This window comes from Labrus bergylta, chromosome 10, assembly GCF_963930695.1.
Source record: "Labrus bergylta chromosome 10, fLabBer1.1, whole genome shotgun sequence".
NCBI lineage: Eukaryota > Metazoa > Chordata > Actinopteri > Labriformes > Labridae > Labrus > Labrus bergylta.
Genome location: NC_089204.1, coordinates 19,856,355 through 19,871,016, shown reverse-complemented (window position 1 = coordinate 19,871,016; position 14,662 = coordinate 19,856,355). Strand labels below are relative to the sequence as shown.

Sequence of the window (14,662 nt, the reverse complement as noted above, 5' to 3'; positions counted from 1 at the left end):
ACTGGCACAACCAGTCCCTTTTTTGACAACTCCGTGGTCTGTCTGTCTGTCTGTCTGTGCAGGGTGGCTACCCAGTTATTGCATTAGTTTGTTCCTACAGATTTGTCTATGTATCAATTGTCATTTGAACTAACTAGTGTTGGAAAAGAACACACAAAAGTGCCCCGCATGTTTACGTGTTAGACTCTAACATAGAATTTTCTGTGTAGAACTTAGAGTCCGTTGTTGACAGTCATGCTTTGTTTTGTGTGGTTCTCATGACAGTTACTGCCTGCCTAGAGGATACATACCACAAACAGTCACAGAGCACCACTTATTCTATGGACATATTTAAGTTGCTCATTATGTCTCTAATGTGAAATACCCTTTTCTTGCCATCATGGGAAAATAATTCTTAACTCGCATAATAAAGCCATACTACAGTGATACACTAACACTTTATATATATTTATATATATATATTTTCACATAACGAAGAAAAAATATGTTAATGGGATAGATATGTGGCCAGAAAAGGAAAAATATGTACATATTTATTTATCTCTTACATTAGTGTATGTGGGGATAGGACTGTGAATTATTGATGAGTGATTGTCCTCTATCTTTCCAGGTCCCCAAAGTCCTTGTGAGCGAACAGATTTGCGGATGGCTATCGTCGCAGATCACCTGGGACTTAGTTGGACAGGTAGAACACATACTGCATTTGTCTTTTTCTCCCTCTTAATTCCTTGTCTACCTTACTTTCTTTCTTTGGCCCTATCAGTCACAAACCCTGCTATTTACTGCCCTCTTCTGGTCAACAAAATACCTTACAAATAAATTGTATTTTGAAAATATAGCCATAAGAGTACAAGAAAAATGTTATTTATTAAGGGAATAACAGTTACACTATATATTGGATTTTAAATGTGGTGACAACTGAATAGGGGTTTTTATCAGTCACACTCTGAAATCCAAATATGTATATTGTATATTACCTCTTGCAGTCTTTATCTATATTGAACAAAATGATAGGTACTTTTTTAAAATTTAAATATTATGTCTCTCTTTCTGTTTCCCATCACAGAGCTGGCTCGGGAGATGAACTTCACAGTGGATGAGATCAACCACGTCAGATTAGAGAACCCCAACTCTTTGACAGCGCAGAGCTTCATGCTTCTTAAGAAATGGGTCGGTCGGGAAGGGAAAAATGCCACAAGTAAGACTATTTTTACATCTGAAAACCTTACTGTTTTAATATCTTTCCTCTTTGAACCTTTTTTTGTCCTCTTTCAGAGCTTGATTTACGGACTAAGTTGTTTTTTTGTCGTCGTACTTTTCTCCACAGCGGATGCCTTAACTGCAGTGCTGACCAAAGTCAATCGGATGGATATTGTGACTTTACTGGAGGGCCCAATATTTGACTATGGTAACATTTCAGGCACGAGATGTTTTGCCGATGATAACGCTGTTTTCCAGGATCAGGCTGATGGTAAAGTTTAGCTCTGTCTAGCTGACCTCTTACCTCTCCCTGCTACCTTTTAGTTGTGCCAGTGCATGGATTATAAACTATAGACTAAGTGCAAATATCTAAAGACATGGATGTAGTGTCAAATTTGAATTTTGTTTGGACAACTGGCACTTTTATTACACTTCAATATTAACTTGATCTAATCGAATTGATGTTTTCTTACCAACTTTTTTCTGTAAGTCCTGTCTTGTATACTCCTCTACAAATGACTAATAGTGTATCCAGTTGTCACAAATGGTCAAAATATGCTGTTAAAATTCTATTCTATGCATGTTGCATACTAGACACTACTTTTCATGTTTTTATCAATAATGTCTGACTTGAGTAAAAATGACTTAACCCTGTAGAGTCTGCTTTCCTCTATTGATTTAACGTAGCCTAGCTCTCTTAGTTCTCCTCCAGTTCCTCTGAGCCTTCCTCTGATAGATGAGAGCATCTCTTCTTCTGTGAAACCAGACTGCCTCCTCCTCCTGTCCCTCCTGCCTCCCATCACCTCCCTGTAGCAGTATCCACTGCTGATAACGGCACATAACAGCTCTTAACAAATTAAGAGTCATGTGTTGACCGTCCTCATCCATCCCTCCCATGCCTTCTCATCCACACCCTCAGTCATGTACTTCACTCATTGTATTGTTGTGCTTGCATGGTTAACATTATGACATTTTCATTTTTTTTTCCACTTTCTTTTTATCTCTTCTTCATATATCGTGCTATATTCCTTTTCCTTAGTCTGCATTATCATACCTTTAACTCCCGGTAGCACTCAATCTGTCTTTCTCCTTCCGACTTACTCCCCCTGTTTTCCAACGCCGACCCCAACTCCTCCACCCACTACCGCACTACACTACCGCCCCCTGTCCTCGCGCCGCTCTCCGAGTTACGAGTCTTCCATCTCCCTCAAAGACTTGGCACCTCCAGCGCCGTTTGAACCTTCACATTTTAACTTCCTCTCCCCTTCTTCTCAATGCCTCCAGCCTCTGTCCCCCACTGCTGACCCTCGTCAATCCCCCGCCTTCCCTTACTCGCCCCACCCATCGTCCCCGATCCCCCTCATTACCTCACCTGTTCCTTGCTCCCCTCCACCCTTTCCATCTTCAGCTACCTCGGTTCCCCCCTCTCCCAACTCTGTCCCAGGCTCCCCAAGACTCACCGCACCGACTCCAAACCCCTCGCAAACAGAACCCAACACCTCCTCTGATACATTATCTGGATCTACCTCTGACCTGCATACTTCTGCTCCTTCTGACTCTACTACCACACATGCCAAAGTCACCACCGCATCCTCCGCTGATGCCCTTAACCAATCAGAACCCATCTCTACACCTGTGTCACCTCTCCCTTCCTCTCCTTCAGACAGGGCCTCACCATCTTTCATCACCTCTCACAGCAAAGAGTCTGTAATCACCCAGTTGGTCCCCTCCTCCCGACCTGTCTCCCCTCTCTCTTTGTCTCCTTGCCTTCCTCCCGCTTCCCCCTCTGGGTCCCGTTGTACAAGCCCAACTCCTTCCTCCCCTCCTCTTCGCTCTCTGTCTCCCTGTCCTGCTTGCCAGTGTAACTTTGCACCCTCAATCTCTCCACCTCCCACTGCTTCCCGTGTTGACCCTTCCACAATGGAAATATTAATCTAGCCTGCTCTGTCCTTCATCTTTTTGTCTCTTACCTTCTGACATCTCTCATCTGTCAACTATCTCATGTGAGCATGTAACAGGACACCCTTGCAAATATTATCATTTTACACTCATCACATCCCACGCTACATGATTAAGAAATAATGTCACAAGTGTGTCCCACTCATAAAAAGCTCATTAAAAATACAACTACTCAAGAACATAACTTTTCTGATCATTTGAGTATGCATATTTTATATTTGACTTATGAATTACCATTTGGGTTGAATATGACACAGCAAACATATTCAGTAAAGTGTATATCGCTTTGTTATTCTACTTTACTGCGTATGTTTGGTATTGATTTTTGTCATTCTGAAATGATTTAGTTCCTGCAAACATATCAGCATACATTCTCTCTGGTTGTCTAGAAACATGCTTCAAACTTAAGTCTCTGGTGCCATTTTCCATGTCATACGGTGTATGTGTTAGGATGTGTGTGTTTGTGGGGTGTTATATTATGTTGTGGCATGCTTCGGTGTGTGTTTGTCTCTACATTTGTCATCCTGTCACCTACAGATTATCAGAGCATTTTAGCGGAGTTGCAGTCCCCCGCTGCACTGAACTCTGACCCCAATTTCCTGGAGCCCGAACTTCCCGTCACCCCCAATCCTTCCCTTGATCCCAACCAGCACTACCACTGTTACCCAGAACCAGACACCCCTCTGTTGGCGGACTCCCAGCAGCCCCTGCCCTGGAGCCCAGGGATAGAGCCCGGTAGCGGAGAACCTGACAGCCCCCCTAGGAGTCCCCCCAGACCCTGTGAGCTTGCCCTGTCCTTCCCAGTATTTGACATCCCAGATACTGTTCCTCCTAAGGTCAACAAGCCCCACATTGCCCTGAACGACCAGCTGCTTCTGAGTGAGGAGGAGGACAGATCCTATCAAGAAATGGAGCTGAGCCACAGGCCCAGGTCACGCTCCTTCCCTGCCATGTTTGACTCAGACATTGACATGGCTTTCTCCACATCCTTCCCTTCACTCTCATCGATATCATCCATCACCCCTTCATCACCTGACAGATTACTAATGGGACACAAAAGAGCGCAGATGGGTGCTCCCAATAGTGCACAAGAGGTTGTAGATTTGAAAGGAGGTGAAAAGAATGTGACAGAAGAAATACAGAAGGTTGCCGAGATGGTTTCAGCAGAGTTATCGGAGGGAAAGTACTCAGTGGAAAAGTGGATGGAGCAGGACTTAATACAAAATGTTGACAGAAAGTGTGAGATGGTTACAACAGATAGGCTGACGGTGGCAGAAGAAACCATCAGCATTTTGTTGGAACAGAAGGATGGATCTGCAGAGGAAGAGAACGTTGTGGCAAATGAGCTGCAAGATGGGAATAACAGGGAACACTGTGAGGTAGAAGAGGAAAGAGGTGTGCAAAATCTGTCAGAAGAACAGCATAAAATCATAAAAATTGGGTATGAAGTGGAAAACGGTGATAAAAAAGAGTGTGTTAATGTAACACCTGAGGTTCAAAATGTTGATGGGGGCAGTGAGGACAGGGTCTACGAGGATGACAGAATAGATGACACAGATGGAGAGCTGCAGTTTGAGGGCATAGAACGGTTGTGCGGCAGTGAAGGAGAGATTTGCAAGACATTGGAAGTGGACGAAACAGCCCAGGAGGAGGTTGTCAGTCCTCTCTCCCCTCAGGCCTGGGTTGAGGCACTTGAGGAACGTCAGCCGAGGGATTCTGGGTCCAATGACGAGGAGGTGGAGGAGGAGGAGGAGGAGGAGGAGGAGGAAGCGAGAGACAGAGAAATCACAGAAGAGCCGTTAGGACCTCTGTGTGAGGAGGTCAAGAAAGAAGATGGCTCAGAGGAAAATGAGGAGGACGAAGAGATGATCAAGGCCAGTATTCAGGAGACTCTCGATCAGGTTGAACAGGCAGAAAAAGACATGTGTTCACTTTCAGGTTGGCACAGCGATTCATCGAGCGTCAATGTTGAACCGCCAACGCCAGGCCGTAGTGTCAGCTCAGACCTGCTCGACAGGCGGGAAAGGTACAAGGGTTATAAAACTATAAGCTTCAAAGTATGAAGTATTTAATGTCAAATCTATTAATTATGATTTTTTTTTCAGCTCCTACAACTATGATGCTAATTCTGTTTTTCTTTCCACACAGCCAAGAGAACTCCAGTGACTCCATCACTTCCTCGTCAAGGGGCGAATCAGGGAGGTCCCGGCACAACGGCGACAACTCAAAGCACTCACCTCAGGGCGGCTCATCCGAATCATCAAATGGCAAAAAGGAAGAAGGAGCACTGGTGTCCGAGAAAAAAGTTCAGGTAATGCTAAGAAAGGCCTTTTGAATTGACCCTAAACAGAGTGTACATTGAATCTTTTATATTTTGTTGATACCAAAGTATGTTGCACTGTGAGTCTGTTATTTTCTTTTAAGGAGAAACTTGTGAAGAAACATAAACTTCATTGTTTTATTTCAGGATCCCTTTTTTTGTGACAGCCAAACTGGACATTTGCTAAATGCCTTTTATTAACTTCTTTTCTTGCCCATTTGTGTTCTTTTTTTTTTTCTCCTCCTTTGTATTTTTCATGAACTTACAATACGTTCCTCAGCAGCATGTTAGTGTAGATTCCGGTTCAGAGGAAGAACAGACTGTAACTACCAGAATCTTCCGACGCCGTCTCATTTTAAAGGTACCCTTGAAGCCTGGTGCAGAAGGTGGATTTAGCCTTGGCTTGGGTTGTTTGGTCTGGTTTGGGTTAGAGTCTGGTGTAGTTTTTCTTGGTGTACTGATATTTTTAATCTCTTTGTGCTCATAGATATGTTTGTGTACATATTTATTGAACCTGTCAAATTGAAAGGTATTATTGGCTTGTTGAAGACTAACATAGTCAGCTACCTCTTACTGACATTTTTCCTCAAGGAACTTCCTTTGGTGTGGTGATGGTGTTGGGTTGTTTTATCCTATTATTTGAATCGGCCCTTTGTGTGCCTTTACTCATGAGCTAACCACAAACACTTGCAGGGAGAAGAAGCTAAGAATATCCCAGGGGAGACTATGACAGAGGAACACTATATGGACCGGGATGGTAACCTCATCAGTAGAAAAGTAACGTATTGTTTTGTTTACATCCCCAGCTCTGATGTCAAACCTTTCACAAGAAGCTTCATGGTTTTTTTTTTATATAATAGCAGACTTTGACAAATCTTGTCCTCCTTTGTCAACACCCTTCTACACGGCGCAGGTAATCAGAAAGGTTATACGGCGGATGTCTACTCCCACGCCAGATAACCAAGGAGGGGACAGGTGGCTCAGAGACCTTCAGCACAGTCCCATCCTGCAGGAGGACGGACCAGAGGTTGGCATGAACGCCCCCCTTTAACTGTGTTCCTGGGTTCTAAGGCTTATTAAGATGGGATGATTTTCCGTCAGAAAACATCAGCAGTGAGGAGGACATGATCGTAAAAAGTATAAAGCGAATGCAAGCGTTAGATTTGAAGCTGCACTTGGCAAGACTTAAGTGAAAAAACACGTGTTTGATCTGCCTTCATCACAAAAGAGTCAAATAACAACAAAGAGCTTCCTCATCTCACTTTAAAAAAAGAAACCTCTTCAACCCCAATGACCTAGCAGCAGATCTAGTCATTCTTCAGGGCCAAGCATTGTTCAAATCCACAGCATATTATCAACTTGTGTATAAGATTGGAAAACTGAAAGAAAATGAAAAACATGAAAAACAAGAAGAATTGTAAATAATCTCCCATATGATGTTTAATATTAGGTGTAACCATAAGACTCTGGTCCCCCTTTCTTTTTTTTTCACCCAGCTGCATAGAAATTAACTGAAGCGTTGGAACATGAAGATCAGAATCAGAATCAGAAATACTTTATTAATCCCAGGGGGAAATTTGTTGATACAGAATTAAAACATTCTGTTACATTGTCAAGCATTTGAAAAACATCATTCCTAGCATTGAAGTTTATTTTTGAGGTCATTTGGGCTGTAGAGGTAAAGGAATAATTATTGTCTCTAAAACAGCAGAGTTTACTGACATCTGTTACTTCTGGGCGTTACACACCTATGAGAAACATCTCTGCTTTCTGAGTTCAGCTTGAAGTCAAACAATTGAGTAAAAATAAAGGATCCGTTGGATTTGATTATGCATCCCTCCATCAATTCAAGGTGAATTTCGGATTAACACTGGATCAAACTGGATTTTAAAAATGTGTCCTCATTATGTCTCTTTGGACACAACACAAACAATAAATGCATTCATTTGAAGTGCATGCTTGCATGTTTTGTTTTGACAGGGTCTATTGTATTGCATAACAAAGAGGGTGCTGACTCTGCTCCTAGCTGTGTGATTTTACTGCTCTTTCAAGTGTTTAACCGATTAGTCAACAGTATGACTAATGCGTGTCGTGATTCTGCTGTGAAAACACAATCTGCCTCTTTTGTTCCTAACTCATTTCATAATATCTGATATTTGTTTATTTTTCCAGGTGTCTGGTTGTTGTTTGGTTTGGGTGCTGATGAAATTCCTATCAACTGAGCTTCTACTAACATCTACTAGTTTTTTAGATTGCTCTTCCTGCAGTGTGTGGAGATTTTTGTTCCTTTACCTCAAGTTTTTTACAGGTTTTCTGTGTTGGGTCACAACTTTTTTTTCTCCACCTATCAGAGCATCAGAATATAGCTTCTCAACTATTTCTGTGCATGTTTGTGTTTTCCAGCAAGGAGAGGGGTCGAGGAATAGCAGGCGAAAGGATGACAGAAGATCAGGGGACAAAAAGCTCCACTCATAGGGATGGTTTTGCTCTACCAGGTACAGTAGTTCACTCTCTGTCTCGATAACATGATCTCCTATTTCCTGGTTTGTTGTCCATGTGGTTGTCAAATGATGTGTTTTATGTTTCTATGTGTAAGTGTCCCCTTTATCAGTGTGCTTCCTTCTTTTGAATATGACTACATTTTCCTCTGCGCCAACCCAATTTCTATATTCTACAGAGGCTCTTTATTTGGCTTCATTAGCAGATATTGTGCCACTACTTATCTGCAGACAGGTCTTCTACTGTCAAATGTTTGTTATATTATTACATTCACATACAACCACATGTACAGATACACAGACAAACATAATTACATTTTTGGTATGGGTTTGAACTGTCAGATAAATGTCACAGGAGGAGAGACATACAATTATAAGGAAGTGTTACATTGGTTGCTAACACACTTTCATGCCTGCTAGTGCAGAATAATTGTTTAACATTTTTGAAAATAAGTCTTTAGGTTGACAGTAAAAAAAAGATTTTCTGATTTCATGGGAACTCCATGTAACTCTACAAAAAGGTTTTTTTTTTAATTAATCAAAAAATATACAGTTTGTTTATTACTGAGATTTGGAGTTGTTTTTTTTTACATTTCATATTATAAATTCTGACAGAGCGAAACTAGCTCTTTTCTTGTGCTTCCTGTCTTTATGCTAAGCTAATAACCTTAAAGCTCCAGCTCAGGTCTTAATAAAGGAAGATGTATTCATCTTCTCATCTAACTCAAGAGAAGAAAGCCAAATAATGTTTAAAAAAAAGTTCCTTTATTTACACCCCCCCCCCTCTCCAGATAGTTGCACTGTCACACAGACTCAGTGCAAAAGGCTGACTGATGTCTGAGCCTGGTTATCCTCTGGCAACATTTCTGCCATCTTTGTTTCACTGAATGTGTTTGTACAGAGAACAGAGCTGATGGATGCTACTCACCTCAGCATTATATTGCCCTGCTCATATCCTCCATGCCTGTTTTTGTCAACTAAATCCCCGACTCACAATAGCATTGTGGCTTCCAAAAAGAGTTTGTTATCCCCTTGGCCAGACTGTTAATCCCTGTTGCTGTCCACCGCTTATGTTGGGTTTGCAGTGAATCACTCCATCTGTACAAAAAACTGACTCAGAAATAATATGGCACTACTGTGAGGTATGACAGAGAGTTACCATGGTAACAGAGGTCACCTTAAAATCCCACACACCATCAGGTCTAGTTAACATTCATCAGCTCGTCATACAAAAGAATTGGGGATTGTGGCGATCTCATGCGCTTTAAAAAGTGTTTTCACTCCAAGATTAACGGTTCTTTTGTAGATTAAAGGTTGAATTTGAGGATAATTCTTCCACATTCAAAAATATTTACGTTTGTATAAATCGCAGATTATTTTTTTTCACTTTGATTTGTATTGTTTCCTTCAAAGACCATAGACAGAATTGTCAAACATTTTTCATGCAGTCACTTACTTCTTCATAATGGTGAAAAGAGGAGAAAGTAGAAATACAATAAATAATCAGACACGTTAACACAATCTGGGCAACAGAAAATACTCATTCAGAAGGACTTCTACATACATGATTATGTACCAAATGATTTACAAATACAAATAAGGTAATAAATGATAATAGGTAATACATTTAAATCTGGAGTGTATAGGGGATCTGATTGGCAGCCTGGTGACTGATGAACTTGCCTTTAAGATGGGCATTCTCTTAACTGGAGGTTCCTCCATAAGTCTTTGCTATGCAGCTTAAAGATTTCTTTTAGTTCCTCAAATGTTCTAAAATATTATTACAATAGAGACATTCAGTGTTCTCCCTCCCCTTCGAGTGCCACTCTTTCCGGAAGAAAATCTTCCCTCCTATTTTCAGTTTTGGGTTATTCCAAATCGAAGACATGATGACACCTCTTTCCTGTAAATATATGAAGCCAGATATTTTTAGTGTGCGAAATCATTGGATTTTGGGTAGTAGTCTTTGGACATTGGCTCAAGTAGTCAACGGCCTTAAATTGGGCGTTCAGTTCATCCTCCAGATCTAAGCACACAGGTCTATTTTCTCTATTTAGCAGAAGTGATACTGTCTGCGCACCGAGGAAGGCTTCCTGATAGAGTCTCATGTTAGGGAGTTTCATTCCTCCGTAATCTATTTTAGCCTGGAGTCTTTTAAGTTTCACTCCAGCTCTTTTCCCAGCCTAAATGAGTTGACTAATCATTTTATCTGAAGTGCTGACTATAGATGTTGTGATACTAAGTGGCAGTATGCTTAGAAGGAAGTTTCGTTTATGAAATCTGTAATTTACCCCATCACTGTAGAAGAAGTTGTACATGTGTGATACAATTATTCAAGTTCTGGGTTCAGAAATATACCTAAAGTTTTGAGATTGTATGTGACCCACTGGAATTTACAGTTTTGAAAATAACTTTTGAAGCAGAACTTAGATGAAGGCATCCCTTCACATTTGGTTTAAATTTTTTTACTGGGAGATAATTGAAAACTAGTTGACCAAATCCAAATGAACATGTTATTTTCCATTTAGCCTTAGAGCTTCTGCGATGAAGAGAAGTGGTGAGAGTGGGTCACCCTGTTTTGTTCAAAGATCTACCGGGAAAGCAGTTGATCTCAAACCATTAGTTGTTACTATAGATTTTGACAATTTATATATGATTTGATTACATCTTGAAACAAAGTTCCAAATCCAAATTCTTCATGAGTGAAATTTAAATAGCTCCAGCTAACGCGATGAAGTGCTAAAGGAAGTGCAGCTATTTGGTTGTTTAGGTCTTCAGTAGTCCAGACTAGACACAAGAGGCGTTTGAGGCTATCTGAAGAGGTCCTGCCTTTAACAAAACAAAATGAATAATGGTTGATATGACATTGTTCACTGTAAATGCAAAAAAATCTTTGTAAACATTAGTGGGTCTTTCCCCTTTTTTAATGTGCGTGTAATTAGTGACATTAGTGACCAGCATTGGTCTTGTGACTGTCTTGTGGCAATAGCAGCATTAAATGTCTTTAAAATCTCAGGACCAAGTGCCTCGTTTAATGGTTTGAATGAATTCCTCCATAGTTATTGGGGGTATTGGCACATTCTTTGGGAAGCATATTTGTTCTATTCCTGACACTATAAATCTAACTTAACGTGATTTACTGTAATATAATATGTCTGGTGCTATTTTGTGTCTTACAGATCTGCAGGAACCAAATGAAATGGTTCCTGGTGTGAGGTGTTCAGAGGGCTGAAGGGTTCCGTTGTGAGGACTTCAGACACAGTCCAGTTCGCAACAATCTGCTTCAAACAAACGGTTTTCACACAAGAGGAGTCGACCCTTCTGACTAAACGCATGAGCATGAAAAACTCACCCGCCTGTCAATCAGAGGACTGAGGTGTGGGGGGGGGGGGGTTCTCACTTTCTGACTGTAGTGGACCCATGGACAATGATTCTGCTTCCTGCTTTTTGTGTGAAACAACGTGTCTTCGGTCCACCAGTGTTGTGAGAGCCTTTGAAAGGAGCATTGTTTGCTGTGAAAATGAGTTGGGGGGGAAAAAAAGACTCCCCTGACCGACAACCACACAGGTGCAACTGTGACCAAAGATGGCACAAGAGCTCAATCCACATGGAGGGTGGAAGGAAAAGAAGTAGACACAATAACACAAAAACAAAACGGAACACTTCTGATACAACTTCAACACTCGCCTTATAGTTTTTTCTTGAACCCATTGTTGTCAAGATGTAAATTGTTTTGGGATTTTTTTCTTCCTTTTTAAAACTTAAACTAACACAAAAGCTTTTTTCTGTATATAAAATGACGATGTGTAAAAATCTTTAAAAAGGGGATAAGTGACTGGTTGAGAACGCACTAAGGAGAGTTACCTTTTCAAGTGCTTTCAAAATTTATTGAATTGGTTCCACTTTTAAAGATTTGAGTGTAACTTCACAGGTTCTTGTATAATTAATTATTAGAGCTGGTATAATGTTTGTACATGGGAAAAAAAACAGCTAGTTTGATTTTAACAGAACTTTCCAGAAAATCACTTTTCAGTAATGGATCTAATCCTACAAAAAGCAGCCTTTCAGAGTTCTCATGTTTTCATGCATGCTGTTCACATTATTTTAAGTAAAATTTTTACAAGTTTGCAAACACTGTATTCAAACGACAAATAAAACCCTTTATCTGTGTACACATATAGCCCTCACATTTGTCACCAATTTTATATTTTAAAATGAAAAGGGGTACCATTAAACATTAATCATGTTGGGGTGAGGATGGAAAAAAGAACTATAGCTTCTTGAGGGTGTTATGTCTTGTCTGTCTATGTGAAAACAGAGGGCAGCTTCTGCTAAGAGAACGATTTAATCTGAATGTAAATGCTAGTAGGCTGGCTCGCTGTAAAATTATAACTGTATCGTGCGTATTGGCTATAAGGTGTAGGAGTCTCTGTACACTGTTAGACTGTTGGTAATCATTTTAGCAGTGTGTCAATTTGGTTTTCTAACCGCTGCTGTGATATTTAAGGAAAACTGGGGCATTTCATTTTGGATTTTTTGGTGAACTGTTTCCTTAATTTAAAAGCTACTCACATTAAGGACACATAAAAACATTATTTGATTGTAGATCTAAATAGCATATTGTATGACAAAAACACTGGATGGTCAAAAGCAATTATTTAAACATTAAATAAATTGTGTTTAACTCTGAAACTGTGTGATCTTTTTAGGCTTGAGAGTCTGTATATGCAGTGTCGAATAGACTTGTTTTCACTAGATCATTGGCAAAAAATCTTACTTTACATTACATAAAGGATTATCTTTGTATTGGATTTCATTAGATGCCCATGCAGTTCAAGTGTGGTGTTCTACTGGTGAGATGACTCAGTATGCTGATGTCTATGCTGTGGACATGAAAACTATGTTTGTTTGTTTTTGTTTTTTTTGAGGGGCTAGGGGGGGTTTCAAGGAAGTCAGGTAGGGTGCTGTACCACATCCCCTTATACTACTATGTCAATCAGGGGGTAGAGGATCCTTTGATATGGTTGAACTATCAATTTTTGTCAATTTTGTTTGATATGTGTTTTCACCTGAGCAGATTTTTTGATGTACAATTCTTACTAACAAGAGTGAAGCCATTGAAATGTAACTATTCTAGCACTTTGGTTATTCAAGGTCTTTTAGAGGCTATAGCAGCAATGATGCCACCACAAATGTTTCAGACGTCTTTAAAAAAAAATCAACCTAAAAATGAAAAAAAAAATAAAAATGCATTGATTTCGCAATATAATTGTGTCTGTTTTTTTTCTTTCTTGAATACATATTTTTAATGCTGGTAATGCCATGGCAGAAGGATAATGATTATGTCAATAGAATCACTGCCCTTCAGCATCAGTCATATCCTTCTTCCCTACCAAAATGTTCTTGAGGAATGTTCTCCACAGCTGCCTGTTAATGCTGCTTGTGACGCCTTGTGAGAAGAGGGAATCAGAGTTCCCAGAAAAGATGTGACTGGTTAATTTTGGATAAGTAATTAATGGACTATATTTATGTTGCACTTTTTTTCCAAAGCACTGGTCCATTTGCCTTTAATTTACTCTCTCACAAACACACACACAAGCCGATATAACAGGGAAATTGTTTCTTAGCTGTCATGTCTGTTAAATGTCTGATTTATCAATATTTCATAGCCCATATTAGGTGAATATGTTATGCAGATGATGATTACACTAGTTTGTGTTTACTAAATAGCTGTTAATAAAACATTCGCTCTGCCTTCTACTGAGTATACATGTAGCAAACATAGCCTACTCACATTTTCCTTATTTTGCAATCTGATTATGTCAAGATAATTCTTCTTTGGCCAAGGGCAAACATTATTTGTAGGACTACATTATCTGTAGGACTATATGAAGTGCCTCTTTGTGGCACTTTGAGTAGATATAAATATTCAGAAATGAATATAGCACATGTTAAATTTACAAATTATCCCTGCACTCATGTTCACTTCATTTGGCTGTCTACTCGCCGTTGTATTGTATAGTTTCTGCTGATAATATGTCTACACTCATGCACTTTAACTTATGTCAATACTGTCCATTTACAACTCTGTTTCTGCACATTTACATTTAATCTTTTATATTTAATTTATAACCATCTACGACTCTGTTTTTGCACATTTACATTCAATCTTCCATATTTAATCTTCCTATTTAAGACTAGTAATGCTTAGTTAAATCCTGGTTGTATATATTCACATTCATTCTTATTTTTGATATCTTTAGTACTTAATGTATTTAATATTATATTGTGTTTAGATTGCTAACATTGTGTTTTTTATGCATATTGTGTGTTGGATAACCTGCTGCTGTAACGCCACAATATCCCAGTTTGGGATCAATAAAGTAATTCTCTTCTATTCTAAACAATACATTGTAACAATGTGATCTGATATAATACCATTACATGGCTACAGGATTATTTTGCCAGAAAAACATGAGATGCGGTTGAAAACTTCGATAGAAGTCAGAAGCCACTGTCAAACAGAACAACAGCTCACCTCATGCGAGCAGAGAACTGTCATCATGATAATATCTGTCTCTCCATACTGTAATCTGTTCTGCACATGTTAAATTTACAAATTATCCCTGTACTCATGTTCACTTCATTTGGCTGTCTACTCTCCGTTATATTGTATAGTTTCTGC

General features: G+C 39.7%; 1 protein-coding gene across 12 annotated transcripts in view; it reads left to right on the top strand.

Annotated features, from left to right (window-relative positions):
* LOC109987898 (ankyrin-3-like) overlaps positions 1 to 13,246 on the top strand; it is a 130,509-nt gene extending 117,263 nt beyond the window's left edge. For all 12 annotated transcript variants that reach the window (XM_065959612.1, XM_065959615.1, XM_065959613.1 and 9 more), the window contains 10 exons: positions 611 to 685; positions 1,067 to 1,198; positions 1,328 to 1,471; positions 3,697 to 5,185; positions 5,308 to 5,470; positions 5,763 to 5,840; positions 6,173 to 6,256; positions 6,393 to 6,506; positions 7,883 to 7,974; positions 11,157 to 13,246. In XM_065959612.1, the coding sequence (XP_065815684.1) occupies positions 611 to 685; positions 1,067 to 1,198; positions 1,328 to 1,471; positions 3,697 to 5,185; positions 5,308 to 5,470; positions 5,763 to 5,840; positions 6,173 to 6,256; positions 6,393 to 6,506; positions 7,883 to 7,954 (2,351 nt within the window). In that variant the 3' untranslated portion in view covers positions 7,955 to 7,974; positions 11,157 to 13,246. The remainder of the gene's footprint in view (positions 1 to 610; positions 686 to 1,066; positions 1,199 to 1,327; positions 1,472 to 3,696; positions 5,186 to 5,307; positions 5,471 to 5,762; positions 5,841 to 6,172; positions 6,257 to 6,392; positions 6,507 to 7,882; positions 7,975 to 11,156) is intronic.
* The last annotated feature ends 1,416 nt before the right edge of the window (positions 13,247 to 14,662 follow it).